This window comes from Coturnix japonica, chromosome 1 (assembly GCF_001577835.2).
Source record: "Coturnix japonica isolate 7356 chromosome 1, Coturnix japonica 2.1, whole genome shotgun sequence".
Classification (NCBI taxonomy): domain Eukaryota; kingdom Metazoa; phylum Chordata; class Aves; order Galliformes; family Phasianidae; genus Coturnix; species Coturnix japonica.
The window spans coordinates 33,313,190-33,328,417 of NC_029516.1; the positions used below are offsets into that span (position 1 = coordinate 33,313,190).

At 35.8% G+C, this 15,228-nt stretch overlaps 1 protein-coding gene across 1 annotated transcript in view; it reads left to right on the forward strand.

Annotated features, from left to right (window-relative positions):
• The window catches only part of TRHDE (thyrotropin releasing hormone degrading enzyme), a 208,118-nt gene that overhangs the window by 108,571 nt on the left and 84,319 nt on the right, over positions 1 to 15,228 (forward strand). Inside the window, exon 7 of the mRNA XM_015855777.2 lies at positions 5,789 to 5,854. Within this exon, the coding sequence (XP_015711263.1) occupies positions 5,789 to 5,854 (66 nt within the window). The remainder of the gene's footprint in view (positions 1 to 5,788; positions 5,855 to 15,228) is intronic.

Genomic DNA, 15,228 nt, shown 5'->3' on the forward strand with positions numbered 1-15,228 from the left:
AGAATAAATAAGGAGGGAAATGTTTGTGTATGTTTAACATAACTGATTCATGTGAAAAAAGAGTACTGGTCTATGCTACATATACCAGGCATATATTAGTAGTGATCAAACTGTGTATTGGTACCAATCTTAAATCAGTAGCTTAAGGAAAGAACAGAACATTTGTTAGTGCCCATACATGATCTGAGCTTTGTTATCATCATTTCAGTTCAAGGTGAGTGAAAGAAATTATAATTGATAGTAAAAGCTCTAACAATAATATTATTTTATCTATCTATCTATCTATCTATCTATCTATCTATCTATCTATCTATCTATCTATCTATCTATCTATTAATGAGGGAAGCAAAAGGAAAGTGGGTCATTGGAGGTTTGGTAGAAAACTGGTATATTAGATTTTTTTCTTAGAAATTCGGTTATGTAATTTTTGTTGGCAGTCCTGTGCTCTTCTCCGTATTTCATTCCACTCTTTTACCTTGGACACCATAGTGGTGGTTGCCGTAACAAGATACTTCCTGATTTTAGTTTTTATGTCAATGCAGTTGGCTTTTATCCCTAAGCAGGTGCAGCAAAGCAAACATTTAATGAGAAAGACTTATATTGAGATCTGCACAATTGTTATTCCTGATATTTGATGTTACTCAAACTAAATTTATAAGTGAGCCTGCAAGATGCTGTCTCAGACTTCACAAACTCAGGGAGGTGTTTTTGCACTTTGTACACTTTATCTGTGCTATTTCAGATGTTTTTCTTCAGATGAGATGAATCAAATGCTTGCTTCTCTTTCCATTGCCTTTAAAGGGAATCTATGCAGCTGGCTCAGCTGTGCAAGACTGAGTAAGCATTAGGTAGTTACAGTGTAGGCATCTGCAATCAGTCACATGAACCTCTGTCTTATGGTTAAAAGAAGCAACAAAACTCACAGAAACAGAAGCAGAAGGAAAAATAAAACACACAACCATGATGATATTCTAGAGAAAATAAAAGACAAAATTTGAAGGGAATGAGGATGGAAAGACTGCTAGTTAGCCTTTTATGCTCTCTGTCTTTCCCTACTCCAGCGAAGTTCTTGGGAAGTACCTTGTAGTATAAAACTCCTGTAACAGTGGGGAATCAATCTGCATACAGCCTTTTTGAGCAGTGCAGTTGAATTAATCTTACCTAATTTTAAATGTCTGCATTGCAGATTGGTATATGTAAGTCACCCATGGGTCATTTTGGAGTCAAATTAAAGAGATAGAGTATTTAGGGTACAAGTCATCTGTTTTGAGATGGAGTGCACCGAGAATCGACACATTCTGTCCATTGTCAGCATCTAGAAGTCTAAACAACTAAACCATCTGTAGACAGAGATACTACTGACACCTGCATTTTGTATCCCATGCTTTATGGCTGTGTAACAGTACTTTCTAGTAAGCAGTTGTGATATTTTTGTGGTTTCAAACTTAAAACATGTTGTTGTTGTTGTTTTCCCACTGAAAAAAAAATCCATTTAGTATTTTCTTGTGTATAAGAAATGATTACAGGATGCAAATTGCAAGTGAAATAATTAGTTTAATAATTCAGATACTGTAAAATCAGATCACCTAATTAGGGTATTGAATTAACTTACAGTATTTTTGACTTACAGTGATGCCACTGAATCACAAAATGTAGGAGTGAGTCTTTAAAAATTAAATTAATTTAATCTGAGATCAAAGTTACAATTTCATTATTATTTTTATGTGGGGTAATCAGACTGAATGCCTTAACTGTGCTTCTGCATTTTCTGGATATCCGAGACTAAGTTTCAGCTCACACATATATTCTAATAATGGGTGATCTTTACTATAGTGTAGGTGTGCAAACAAGTTTGTTTAGATAAAGAAATTTATATAGCTTTTACTGCATAAACTTAGAGCAGTTTATCCACTGTTGGCTAATTGCCCATGAACCTGCTTTCCCAGGAGTGCTTAGCAGACAAGGAGTGCAATGCAGTTAATTTCAATGGGACAGCTGATCTTCTGCCTTCCTTCCCTATAGCATCTGTCTTATTGCTGAAGCTGAGGAAGCTCCAGCTGTGTCACAGGCTGTAGGATGAACATGCTAGGTGGTCCTCACTATATGATTTTACCGTTGTGTTGCTCAGTTTACATTTATGTAATGGGAAGGATACTGATATCAGTGCCTCACAAAGCACTGTGAAATCTACTAATGAAAGGTATTTCACCAGAACCAGGTGATGTCATTACTCATTGACACTGAGTGAACTTTTGTTAAAGTATGGTACATAGCTTTTCCCTGGATTAATTAAGCTTTTGTATTGTCAGGAACATAGAACAGGAACTTTTCATGAATAGAAAATAATTACATTCCACTAGATATGTTAAAACCAATGCAGTTTACCTCTTGACAGAGTACTGAGTCATCTACTGCCCTGAGGAAAGCACTTAAATCATCAGTAAGTGGTCACGGTGCCCTGTGAGGGAGCCAGATTCACTTCTCAAGAGTACATACATCATTCCTCAGCTGGACAAGTGCTGGCAGAACAGAAGTGGCCCTGAGAGAGAAGTGGGGAGCAGATCAGTTGCATGTCAGGACATTCAGGGAATTATGCTGACAGATTGCAAAGAGCATCCTCTTCAGCAAGGCAGGTTTGTTGTGATTTAGGATTTATACAAATGGAGGTTTAGGTCTACCTCAGAGAAGCTTTCAGAAGTATGGAAGTAGAAGTTCTCTGGATTCCATATAGTTTACTGCTTCCTAGGTGAATAGACAGTGAAAATGCCAGCATTTGGGCTATTCAGATAATCCAAAGGCTATGTATTCAATTGCTCCTGTAACTGAAGATACTGTACATACCTTCTTTCCCTCCTTAGGGTCCTCTAATTAGGGACATCCTTCATGCCCATCTTTTATTTCTCTTATTCTGATCTTTTAATCCTTCTCTCTGCAAATCTGTTTCTCTTCATATCCAGTCAGCATCAGTGTTTCTTGTCTTTTCGTTTCCCTCTCAGAGCTGGGAATGTATCAATTGCATCTGTTCTTCTTTGGAATGTATCACTGTTCTCTCTTCTGCCTCCTTTCAAAGTAAAAAGCATGATGAAATACGTGGTGTTTTTTTTTTTTCCCATTCTTTCCCCCCATCTTCTTTCACTCCACACCAAGGGCTCTACTTGCTCCTCTGTTTCTTGCCCCTTTTCTGGTTGTCTGGTTTTCTCTTTTTCTTCTTTTCTTTAGAATCCCTTTCTTTTCTCTCTCTCTTGTTTCCCATACCATTCTTCAGCAAATAAGTCATCCAGATAGGCAAGCTGTGTGGGGAAGATAGCAGAACTGGGACAAGCACATTGTTGTTCTGGATGTTATAAATGGACTTCTGGGCTTCCTGAAGGTAATTAGAAAGAAATTCTAAAGTATCTGTGAAAATGAATAGATCTAGAGAGAGTATTCCTGTCTTTGTATCTTAGAACTCCTATTCAATCTTTATTTGCTTTTTTATTCTATTTGCTATGTAAAGGTCAGTCACAGTTTCATCCATGATGTGACTAAAGGAGAGCTAAGAGAGCAATTTTATATTTATTTCATGTCTTTCTGATGGTTCTTGGTCTCTGGATAGAAAAGACTGCATAGGAAAGATTGCAGGTATTTGTTTGATTACTTTTCACAGAAATCGGTAGAACTAAGTTGCCTACACAAATATGCATCCATGACTAACACGTGAAATTTAGATACTGATAAATGAGCAGAGGGACCATGCAATACTGACAAATGAGTATCAAAAAGATTGTGCTTATTGTTAAGGATTTGGACTGATGTACTGTATGTATTGTGGGCTTTTTTTTTTTGGTTCTGCTTCATATATTTCTGGTTGCACTGCCTAAGTTACACTCCAGATAAATTGGATTTATCTGCTTATTAGGTTCCTTTCTGTCTGCTGTTTATCTGCTTACATAGATTTATCTGCAATTTATCTGCTTAAGCATCTCAGAGAACTTTATTCACTCAGTTCCTCTGGTAAAATGAGGGTAATAACACTTCCTGACCTATAGTCATGACTTTTCAGGTAATAATCTGTGTGAACAGGAAGAATTTTCCATACTGCTGTGTGTTCCTGATCTGATTACTCTCTCAGTAAGATTAGGTACTATCATAAAAACACAGCACAATATTAATAATGCAAACATCTTTTATATTTTTTCTTTTTTCTTTTTGCTTTGTCTGGTGTTCATTTCTTAAAAGCAATTACAAACATTTTCTGAATTCATTCTTTTTTTCCCCCCCTCTTCATTTGCTTTATGAACTACGTATTATTTGTTGTTACATGTGTGAAAAGTTTATGATCTTATGATTACTAACAATTTACTAATCTTTTTGATTTATACTGTTACTTAAAATGTTGATTATTACAGGTGCTTTGTTACTTCAGAGATAGGCACTGCATAGAAAGTTGGTGGAATATGTGTTAAACAGCTTAAAATCAGACCACTGCTGAATCCCAAAACTAACCTGAACTTTAACAGGAAAAGCCATTAAATATGGTTTTAAAGGTTGCAGATAGAAAAATTCAAATTAGAAAAAAAAAAATTGCACATTTAACCTGTTGGTGTAAGTATTGGTTTTGACACGTTATGTAGTACTGTGAAACATTTTCCTTTTCTTGAATCTTTCTAAAATAGGTGCTGTTATGTGAAGAGAAGCAGTAAGGTTTTTGCCTAGATTGCTGTTTGACCTCTATTAATGCAGGAAGTCAGATTATATTATTGGAATAGTCCTTTTGGCTTTAGTACCTGATAATTTTTGCATCTGTATAATGTAACTTTTTTCCCCCCTAATCAGCGTTAGTCTAATTCCTGAACCTGCACCTGTAGCAAAGGTTGTTGAACTCTAACATCATGTTTTCTTCCAGCCTTTGATTCACTGTTTTTAAATCAAAAGTGTCCTCCCTCTCATATAGAGATCATTACTAAGTGTAACATTTGATTAATGGGATTAGGAGGCTGATATGACTGCAAAGGCCTGCAAAGGCCTGATTTGACTGCAAAGTAAGATATTATAGCTAGATCATCCATTCTGCAAAGGTATTTTTGCTTGAAATAGAGCACTTGTGCAAGGGGAAAATATACAGCAGTTGTGGTCACACTGAGAGGGAGTAAAAAAGCCTATGGGGTGCCTTAAAGAAGGCTAGTCTGGCAAGTATGTTTGTGGTTCTTGATGAAAGTACTGACAATTGGAATCATTTGTAAAACAAAAGAAATGTTTTAGATCTCAGTCCTTTGTCTGAAGGGACAAGAGGTTAAAAACTGATATAAGTACAGTAAGTATATTATACAAATATACAGTACTTACATCTTTGGAAGACAGTGTGGGAGATAAACTGACTGTTAATGAAGTCAAGTATGGATATCAAAGTCTTAAAAATGAAAACAAAATGATCCACTTCCAGATCACTCTTTCTTGAAGAAAAATATTATCACTAAATCCTGATGTACAGTAATGTAATTAAAATGAGAATATTATAAATAACCGTTGTTGCATATTTTATCATGGATGTTATGTTTTGCCCTCACTGAAAACTGCACTGTAGTGCTAAGCACACACGAGGCTGGGGAGAACCCAATCATTTTTCCTTGTAAATCTTTGTGTTATCTTTTATCTCATTTTTTCATTCCAGTGCAATTAAGGATTATAATAATTACAAGTTTCTAAGATGATACTGTTGGATACAATTGCATACTTCAAATTGTTGTTATTAGCTTTGCACGTCAATATTTAACAATAACAGCTTACTTTTCTGAATTATTTCCCACAGGGTGCAGCTTTAATTCGAATGTTGGCTAATTTTATGGGTCACTCTGTGTTTCAAATGGGCTTGCAAGTAAGTAAGATATTTCTGTCTTTGTGCAAGTGTGTATTTATAGCAGCTTGTCTCATTCTTTTCTTGTTTTTAAGCTATATTCTCATACATTTGTGGAAATGTTTCTTTAAATCAGGACTGTTGGAGGCACCAACATATCCCCGAAGCTGACTTTGATAGAAAACACTGGGTGGTATAGCACACGAGGTGGTGCCCCTGTAAATGAAAGCTTCACCTCTATTTCTTGGTGTACATAGATATTGTGCTTTAGCTGACACACTGGTTTGTGTACAGTGCCAGGCAGAGGCTGTTTTAGCCACATGACAGCTGTGTGGAGGGCTAGCTGAGGAAGGAGCTACTTCTGTTTGGTTACATTTGCATGCTGATATGAATGTCAAGGCAGCTGGAAAAATCATAGCCCTAGAAACTAGTAATGCTTTTCAGGTAAATACTATTGCCTTTCCCTGCCCTACATATAAAAATCTTTGAGCTTTATTTTTACCTTTGATAAACATGGAGTTCTCTCTACCTTAACAATGTTTTCAAAACTTATAAAAGAAATCTGAGGAGGTAACAGTTCCATTTAAAGAAATTCAACATGCTGATTACCAAGGATGAACTCTTTTCAGTAATAATTCAGTGCAAATGAGTGTTTCATAAACTATTTAAAAACAAACAGGACAAAGCATAAAAAACAATGCAACTCCCTCCATTCCATGGAATTCTGCTTGAGTAAATCATGTTACAGGCAGCTGTGATTGATGAATTATGTATGATGCAGCCTGCTACTTAGAAGTGTCCTTTAAAGTAAATTGATGTTCACCTGAAATACAATTATGCTAAGATGGAAAGAGCAATCAATCTTATCTGTTCTTAGTAAGCTTTTCATTTTGAAATTTAAATAAACTATGTCTGGGATCAGGTCATTTTTTAACACAATAATTCTACATCTAACCAAAATGAATTGAAAGACAAAACTATAAAACAAAGTTCCATAAATGCATTAGTTGTATTGCAGAGAGGTAAGAGAGGTATATTCTATACCATAGACAATGAAAGGAAAGGGGTAAAATACGGCTTTTTGGAGGGTCTATAGGACATTCATGTTTTGCATGGGACCTATTTAAATCACTTCCTCAGATATAACACTTGGTCTGATCAGATAGTTAATTTCATCCAGATTATTATTTTGTAAGATCTTGTATATGTAGATATTGATATCCTCATCTCACTTAAGCCAATAAGACTTGTGTTATTAGTCCAGCAAAGTCTATATTTCAACTACATTTCATAAGCAAATTCAGTTTTAGTAAAAGGGCATTTCACTCAGTCTTGGAGATTGGGGAACATTTTTATGCATATATCTCAAACCTCCTTTTTCTGTTTGCCTTGAACAGTGTTAAAATTGTCCTGGAATAAATTGAAGAAAAATACTTTAAATCAAACAAAATAATTATAAGTTAAAAAATCAAAGTTGTAGTAGAGGTGGTTTTTTTTGTTTTGTTTTTTTTTTGGTTTTTTTTTTTTAGTGTTTTCCTATTATTTTTCCTTTTCCCTGTTTCTACTCTAATAGAAACCCTCACTTTATCAAAATCATTGAAAAATATGTGAAAATCTAACTTATGAAAGTCTTGGCATCAGTTCCGTAGGATGATATTCTGCTTCTGTTTATAAAAACTGTTTGAAATCCAGATGGAGATTTCCTGTGTGTCTGACTCTGTTGAACAAAATAAAGCACAGTGTTCATGAGCTTGTTCATAAGCTACAAGTTATGTAATTGAAGTGGCTGTCATTCATTTAATTATTTTGATTCTTTATGAATATAACAAAATATCATTCACTGTGCTTACTATAGAGTTGGGATGCTAGCTTTGCTAATGGTGTGGGAAACTGGATAACTGATTTACCCTTTCTATCATTTGTTAAGGCTTTTTAGCTCTTCAGCCCCAGTGCTGCTACTTGGGATTTAGTGTTAAGTTCCCTCAAATCCAGTTTTATTATGGAATTCCAGTGTTAGCAGCAAAGTGACATTTTCCACATATTGCTACAAAAGTGAAGCATCATTACTATTATTTACAGATCTCTTCAGGTAACGAATAGAAAATACAAAAGTGTACTTGCTGGTTCATTTGTTCTCATTCTAATGGCTTTCTGAGAAACTGAGTTCTGATAGACATCTGCTTTTATCTTATTGACCTTATTTGTTATCCTCCAGTATGTAAAACACAACAGTGTTAATATTATCATTATTTCAGTTCTTTTTAGTGTTAGTTATGTCCTTAGTGTTTCACAGATGATAAAAAAGAGTATTTGTTTAGTCTTATTGCACCATCATAAACCAAAATGAGTAAACTTTTTCATGCATTTGCGTGGAATGCTTGTGATTTAAGTCAAGGTATGATTCATCATCTAATTAAGAGCTTCAAAATTAGATCTTTTATACAATGCTAACAAGCCTTTGGGCTAAGGAGAGGAAAAGATAAAATTTATAGCAAGTAGCAAGTAGGATATCTACCATTTTTGTTGCTCACCTCTTACATTTTCTGAATCAAATTACATGCTATCACCTGGCAGGTGGATATTACGAAGAAGTCAAGATAGCCTGTCAAAAAGAACAATCATTTGTGTTAAATAGTAAACTAAAATGCTGGTGAAGGGAAGCATGTCTCACTGCTGGATATTATTTGATAATCAGTGTGGACTGGAGAATGTGTACAAAGGTGCCCATGATGCCCAGAATTCAGCCAACCATCTTATGGACAAGTCTGTGAGGACATAAAATATTAGCAGTGGCAGTGTTATAGAATATATGGTTTGGAGAGATTCATATTTATTGAGGATAACTGGCCCATCTCTTTAGCAGTAAATACACGGTGAATATATAGTGTAGAACTTCCACGGTAAAAGCGCAGCCAAGAGAATATCTAATGAAGATATGATTTTCTGGAAGCCCTTCAGAAACAGGATGTCCTGAATCATGTGACATATCAAACACAAGATTTAGTAACAAAGACAGTGCTTTTTCACTGTTTCCAGATAGCGTGCCACAGACAAATCCAGGGCAGAATGGTTTTATATTTAATGACTGAATAACAACAGTAACTGTTACCACAGCTGGTAACTTGGATACATAAAAGTCACAGAGATCCTGTCTGTAGAAAGAAATCTAAGGACCCCTTCCACTTTTTAATGGGTGATATATACTGGGTGATACATTTCTTGTTAAAAGTCCTGACATCTTTCTTGATGTGCCAAGTTTACTGTGCTCCAGGGAAACTGAAAGGGTGAATGTCACTAAATACCAGTACTCTTCTTACAAAGTGTTGCTTTTCAATCAAAATGCCATTAATCAGGTAGGGAATATGAGTTGGAGTATGGAGTGGCTTGGTCAGCAGAAGGCACCAAAGTTGGCCTTATCACTCAGTCATCACTCAGGGCAGTAATATGCAATATAATTTTAGATTTGTATGAGATTTTCATCTGTAGGTTGTTGCTCTTAATTTATGTGCTTGAAATGAAGTATTGGTTACTTAACTTGTGTCACTGTACTACATTTCTAGGAAAGTTTTATTGCTTTACTATGAGACACCTCTTAAAGTTATCAGTGTTTTTGTTATTATTTTTTTTTTTCTCATATCAAATACAGAGAAAAAGCCTGATGATTTGAAGGTCTCCTACTTAGATGTGTATAAAGAAACACCCTCGACTCTGTAAAGAAACCATTCTGCAGTGGTTAATTTACATTTTTCTTATATTAGGTTGATTATTTTGGGGATTCATCACTATTATTCTGTATCTGTCAACACCGCATTTCATTTGCCATGTGGCAGCTCATTGATCACGCAGATCTGTATCCTTTTGAACTTCACTTGCTGCTATGTATGTGTTCATCACTCACTCTGATTTAGTGCATCATCAGCAGTTTGAATTACTTACCAAAGGAATCCCTGCTCCTGTGATAAATTAACTGCTATTGTACTTCAGGCTTCACATTGTGAAGAAAAATTTCCATACTGTTCTTTGGATAGATGCTGGCTTTTTTTTGGTGCTGTTGAGTGGTCACTGTATTGAAACAAATTGGTCAACCTTTCAGAAGAGCTGACTGGGGAAATCTGGCATGCAGGCTGTTAAATACAGCAAGGTTCAAATTGCAGACACTTTTTACTATCATAAAGCTGGATAGTTAGACTGAACTTTTTCATTGACACTGCTTAGTATTTGCTGCTTTTTAGACACCTTTGTGCATACCTGTGCTCTTTGAATTGTTCCAGCGTGTCTTAATATGGAGCACTATCTCAAACTTTCTAGGATTAAAATAGAGCTCTGTATTTGCTTCTGTATTGTTCGTTGCTTCTATCCAAAAGCCTACTATTTCTATATGGTATATTAAACAGACTTAAATGTACCCATTTTATTTTACCTATTTATTATGTCTTTATTCCCAATTCAGCTGTGTACTGTCAAGAATTAAACATCATTGAAGACTCATTAATGTCTTAATGGAGTTAATGGAGTTTTCTGTAAAAACAAGAAGTCAGGCACCTTACAATCAGGCTCAATGAAGTAGTCTTGTGTGATGCTCTCCCTAGAACAACAGTGAACATGGACCTCTCCAGGGTCTTCCTCAGCTCAGCAAGAAGTCAACTTTTGCTACTAGGCAGTAGCACCTTCACAGATGGCAGTCCTCTGATGTTGTAGTTCTGCTGTCTGGTGCATTTATCAGCATCCATTTGCGTAGGTTTAGAAGAGCACAGAGTACATGACTTTGACAAACATCATGAGTCATACTGGCTATGACCTGTACTTTAGTTGCTACTAATCCCTTTATTTTTTAAACTCTTTCACTTTTACTGATAGTTGTCAATGGAACAGCTTGAGCTTGTTGAAAGCAGGACATGGGAAATCATAGGAAATTTCATAGGAGCTGACATCACTGTTTTCTACACTGCATGTCGTATGATACTGGTAACATCTTTTGCCTTTTCTGACCCCTTAGCATTTATTGTTCTATTTTACATCATACTGGATTTTAGGTTTACATTTTTAAATGAATTCAGTGCTATGAAGTTTTTTTCTGTAGCACCATGAGTTGAATAGCTCAGTAAAATTTTACCTAACAAATTTTCTGTATGTTGCAGGACACCATGTTACTTTTTCTTCCATTGAAAGTGTTAAGATGTACAACCATGGTAAGGGCCAGATTCCATATCTCCATAGGAAATTAAAGTCCTATTTATAATGGAGATCTAGGCCCACAGAAATATAAGTTAAAAGTTACATATCTGTGGAATATGCAATCAGAGATACCCAGTAGAGCAATTTTTTTTCTCCCCTGTTTCTCATCACTTACAAATCAGAGCAGTTTATGTGTTTAAAAGTTCTTCTTTCACTGCTTTCAACTTCAGCTGCCTGGCCTCAGTGTGGCTGCAGCTGTCTGTAGAGGTATCCTATAGTCACTGCACAGAGAAAAAATCATCCTAAAATGCTGCATTATAAAAATATTCCCATTTGATTGTATTATTTCCCTACTTTCTGATCTTCTTTTTGTTCCCTGTGCATTTGAGTCACATGTTTTTCTTCCCAGGCTATCAGAGTGCCTTCAGTCCATAGAATTGCTGAAAGATGGGGGAGCTGGACTCTTCGATTTCTGTTTAAAGGCTCTAACCTCATCCTAAGCTGAAACAACTATGAATTATTGATGTAGAAAGAATGTAGAACTCTCTTGCTGCTAGATCATGTTACTAAAGTTGATCGTGTTAAGAAAAATCACATCTGTGAAATAAGATCACTTTCCTTCTTGCCCTTAGATCTCTGCTACAGTGCATGGAGATGGTAGAGCTTTTCAAAGAAAAGAGTGCCAAGAAAAGGCAAAACTAATGATTTTTCCATACTTTCATTCTGTTTAATACAATCTCTGAGTATTCAGTCTGAGACAAACATTTTGAAGAAGGGATTTCAGCTCAAGCAATTACATTTTGGCCAAATTGGAAGTCACAACAGGGAGTGCTATATGTAAAGAGTTGTAATGGCAAGTGCTGCTAAGCCTCAGAAGCAGGTGATGTTCCCAGTGCCGAATGTCAGCACAGTGTTACAGTCAGTGTCATGTTCATTAAGAGGACATCATGCTGTTGTTCAGCTACCATAAATTGTGGCTTTATTTCTCCATTGTTAGAACTTCTTCCAAAAAGAAAAACAATTATTGTAAACACAGCTTAAGTTGTTAAATGTGTTTTCTTAGAACGTGATCGGCCTTTACAACATTACAATCAACCATATTACACATAATGCATACATATCCATTCGGTATGCTTTCAGTAAGCTTTATTTCCTTATTTTGTTGCATGGGAAATTCAATTATGGCTATTTTCTCCATTTTTATTATGAGAATTATTAAGAGAAAGAATTGCAGGTATGAATTCTCAGATAACATCAGCAGGCTGAGTGGCTATTTAAGAAAATGCATTCTTTTGGAATAGAATTATACTGTTTTCCCAGTACAAGCTTACTAGCAACTTCATCTCTGTTGCTATGAAGCAGCACAATGGAATTTGCACAGTGCTGGAAGTACATGTTTTACTGCAATTCTGCCATCCTTGTGCAATCAAAATTTCCATTAGCTCTTTAGAAGTCAGTGGGAATATTTCCAGCACAAAGACTGCAGGGCTGAAATCCAAGTTAATATTTAGTACACATAAGAAATGAAATAAATCTATTTCTGTTTAACCTGATGGAGGACATACAAAATAAAGCTGAATCCCTACTGGGGAAAAGAGGCTGTCATAGAAATTCTCTCTTTCTCTACACTCAAAGTTAAGTTACTGTAGTAGCCAGTAGTATATCCACATCACAGCAAGAGAAATCTAGGAAAGAGTCTTAGATGGAATTTCTATAGTCCAGCCAGTGTAGGCACTATGGGAGGGACATGGCTCCAAACCATACCAGGAAGTACCCTCAGTGCCTTCAGATGCATTCGTGTGCTGCTCTGTACTCACCTTCCATTCTCAATTGTCATCTGTTGAATTTTGATCTGATCACTTTTGAGCAAAAGCAAAGACAGTCTTCCTGTCAGGATCTTGCTATTTTACTTCCCAGCTTAGCATGTTAAGCAGGGTGTCCTCAGCAGTGTCCCGAAAAGAAGGCTACAGTTCAGTGTACTCGTGTTGTCTATCTTTCTAGCTGAGGATCCACACAGGCTTGACCTGGAAAAGTTTCTTTTGTAGGTGTGATTTGACTGTATTTTGAGGACCAAATTTGTTGAGGTAAATTGAAGTAATGAGGCCACGGACTTAAAATATGACAATAAAATGTATCAGTTTTTTGCTACTTGTAATAGTGCAGTTTGCTTAAACAATGAGGATTACCAAGTGGATTGTTAAGGAAGCAAATAGAATTAGGTAGACATAGTAACATGTAGACGGATATAAATGAGAATGATTTTTAAAGGGTTCTACATTTTGCAAAATTAATTGCAGCTTTAGTCATTGTACTGCATGATATTCTTTTGCACCGTTTGCTACATGAACATAATGTAAAACATAGCAAAGTTACTGTTACTGCTTCCCCATCTGTTTTTCACTGTTAATGTAAAAATGTTGCAGGTTCTTGTGATCTAGACATGGTGACGTGCAAATCATGCTTACAGTAAGTTTTCTTAAGTGATTTATGGTGACCTCTTCACAGTAAGTGGTATTGATTTCTTTCTGATTTGGGGGTTTCTGCAGAAAAGAATATTGTGAAATAAAAAGCACAGACTGTTTGCATTGTTAGCAATCTGTGGGCATATTTCAACTTAATGCAAAGAAATGAGCAGCCAACCTGTCACAATTAGCAGGTGCTGTCCAAATATCTCTGGAAAAAGTTCCATCACTTTTTGTTTTCGTTGCAAATATATTTATTGAGCAATATCTGGCTTTAGGCTCAAATACATTGTGCAACCAAACAAAGCAGAAGTAAAATGAATGAACAATTTCAGACAAATATATGCAGTTCAATTTCAAAGAGTACTTTATTCCTGTAAGGTTTTTTCTTAGTTCAGTAGTTTAGTACCACTACCAAATAATACATCAAATACATTTCTTCTTAAAGCCAAGCTTAATATACTAGCAGGTGTCTCACTGCAAAGCAGACACCATCAGACTCTGCTCAGCAATAGCTCTGCAGTCCTTTCAGCAGTTCCCTTTAGAGTTCTAATGCAAATTGCTTTGCCACCACTCTGCGATTGCTTTTGCCATATTTCAAAATGGAACCTCCTTCTCTGTGTTAATAACTAATAGGTGAAGCTGAATTCAGTAAGGCTCTCTGTATAATAATTCTGATCTTTCAATATGGATTCCAAGCACGGCAGGATAGATTTTGACTCTGAAAAAATCTTTTGTCTAGATGTCCCATTCACATTGAGTTCACTGAGATGTAAGGCAGGAGATTTATTAATCGTAAAACCATGTGCCTTAAAAGTATTTGGAGATTTGATTCTTCTGTTATATTAGAATGAAAATGACAAGGCTACATTGATTTCAGTTGGGTTACTTCTGATTTACAATTCTGGTCTCTTCTTATCAACAAAAAGCAGAGCAAAGCAAATAGTCCCAATGACTTAAGGATGACTTTTTACTCCTCCTTTCTCTTACTAATTTCTCTTGGGTCTCAGCCTGAATAGAGAGCTGTTTAGGACAGGGCTTAATCCTTTAAGTGAGTGCCACATTTGCAACACCATGGATGAAATATTCTCAGTATTGTCCTAATTCTGTTCCCACTGACATTAATGTTAAAAGTCCTACTGACCCATTTAGCTCCAGAGATGTCAGTTCTGCTGATCTGATTATTATTATAACACATAGCAGTAATGAATTACAAATAAAAAAATATAATTATTCTGGTATATTCAGCATCATTGATTCTAGAGAAAATTAAGATTTATTTCTGTATGTGGTTCCAGTATCACCTTTCCTGATTAGCAGTTACAGCTTACTGTTCACATATGATTTAATTGTACGTATGACTTGTTGACAGGAGATATTTTCCAATTGCTGATGATTGTGAGCATTCTATCTCTGTTATGTGGAAAAAAAATAAAGGTCTGGGATTTCAGCTGGTGTACATTGATGGGATTCTACTGATTTCCATCTCCAGGATTTTATGTATTACCAGAGATACTATCCCAAAGAGAAGGCAAAACACAGCTGAAGTGAGTACTTGCATGATAGATCTGAAGTATGCAGAATGCCTGTTAGGCTGTGATTTTTATCCTATTATGCATTTGTATCTGTAAGTTAGCTGAGATGTTGCCAATGCAGTAGGTGTTTTATACATGATTCTCCTGTTGTAGCTCAGTAGAATTATTAAGAACACTGAAACTGCTACTTGCTATTAAGGATTTCTATTTGTGTAATGCACCT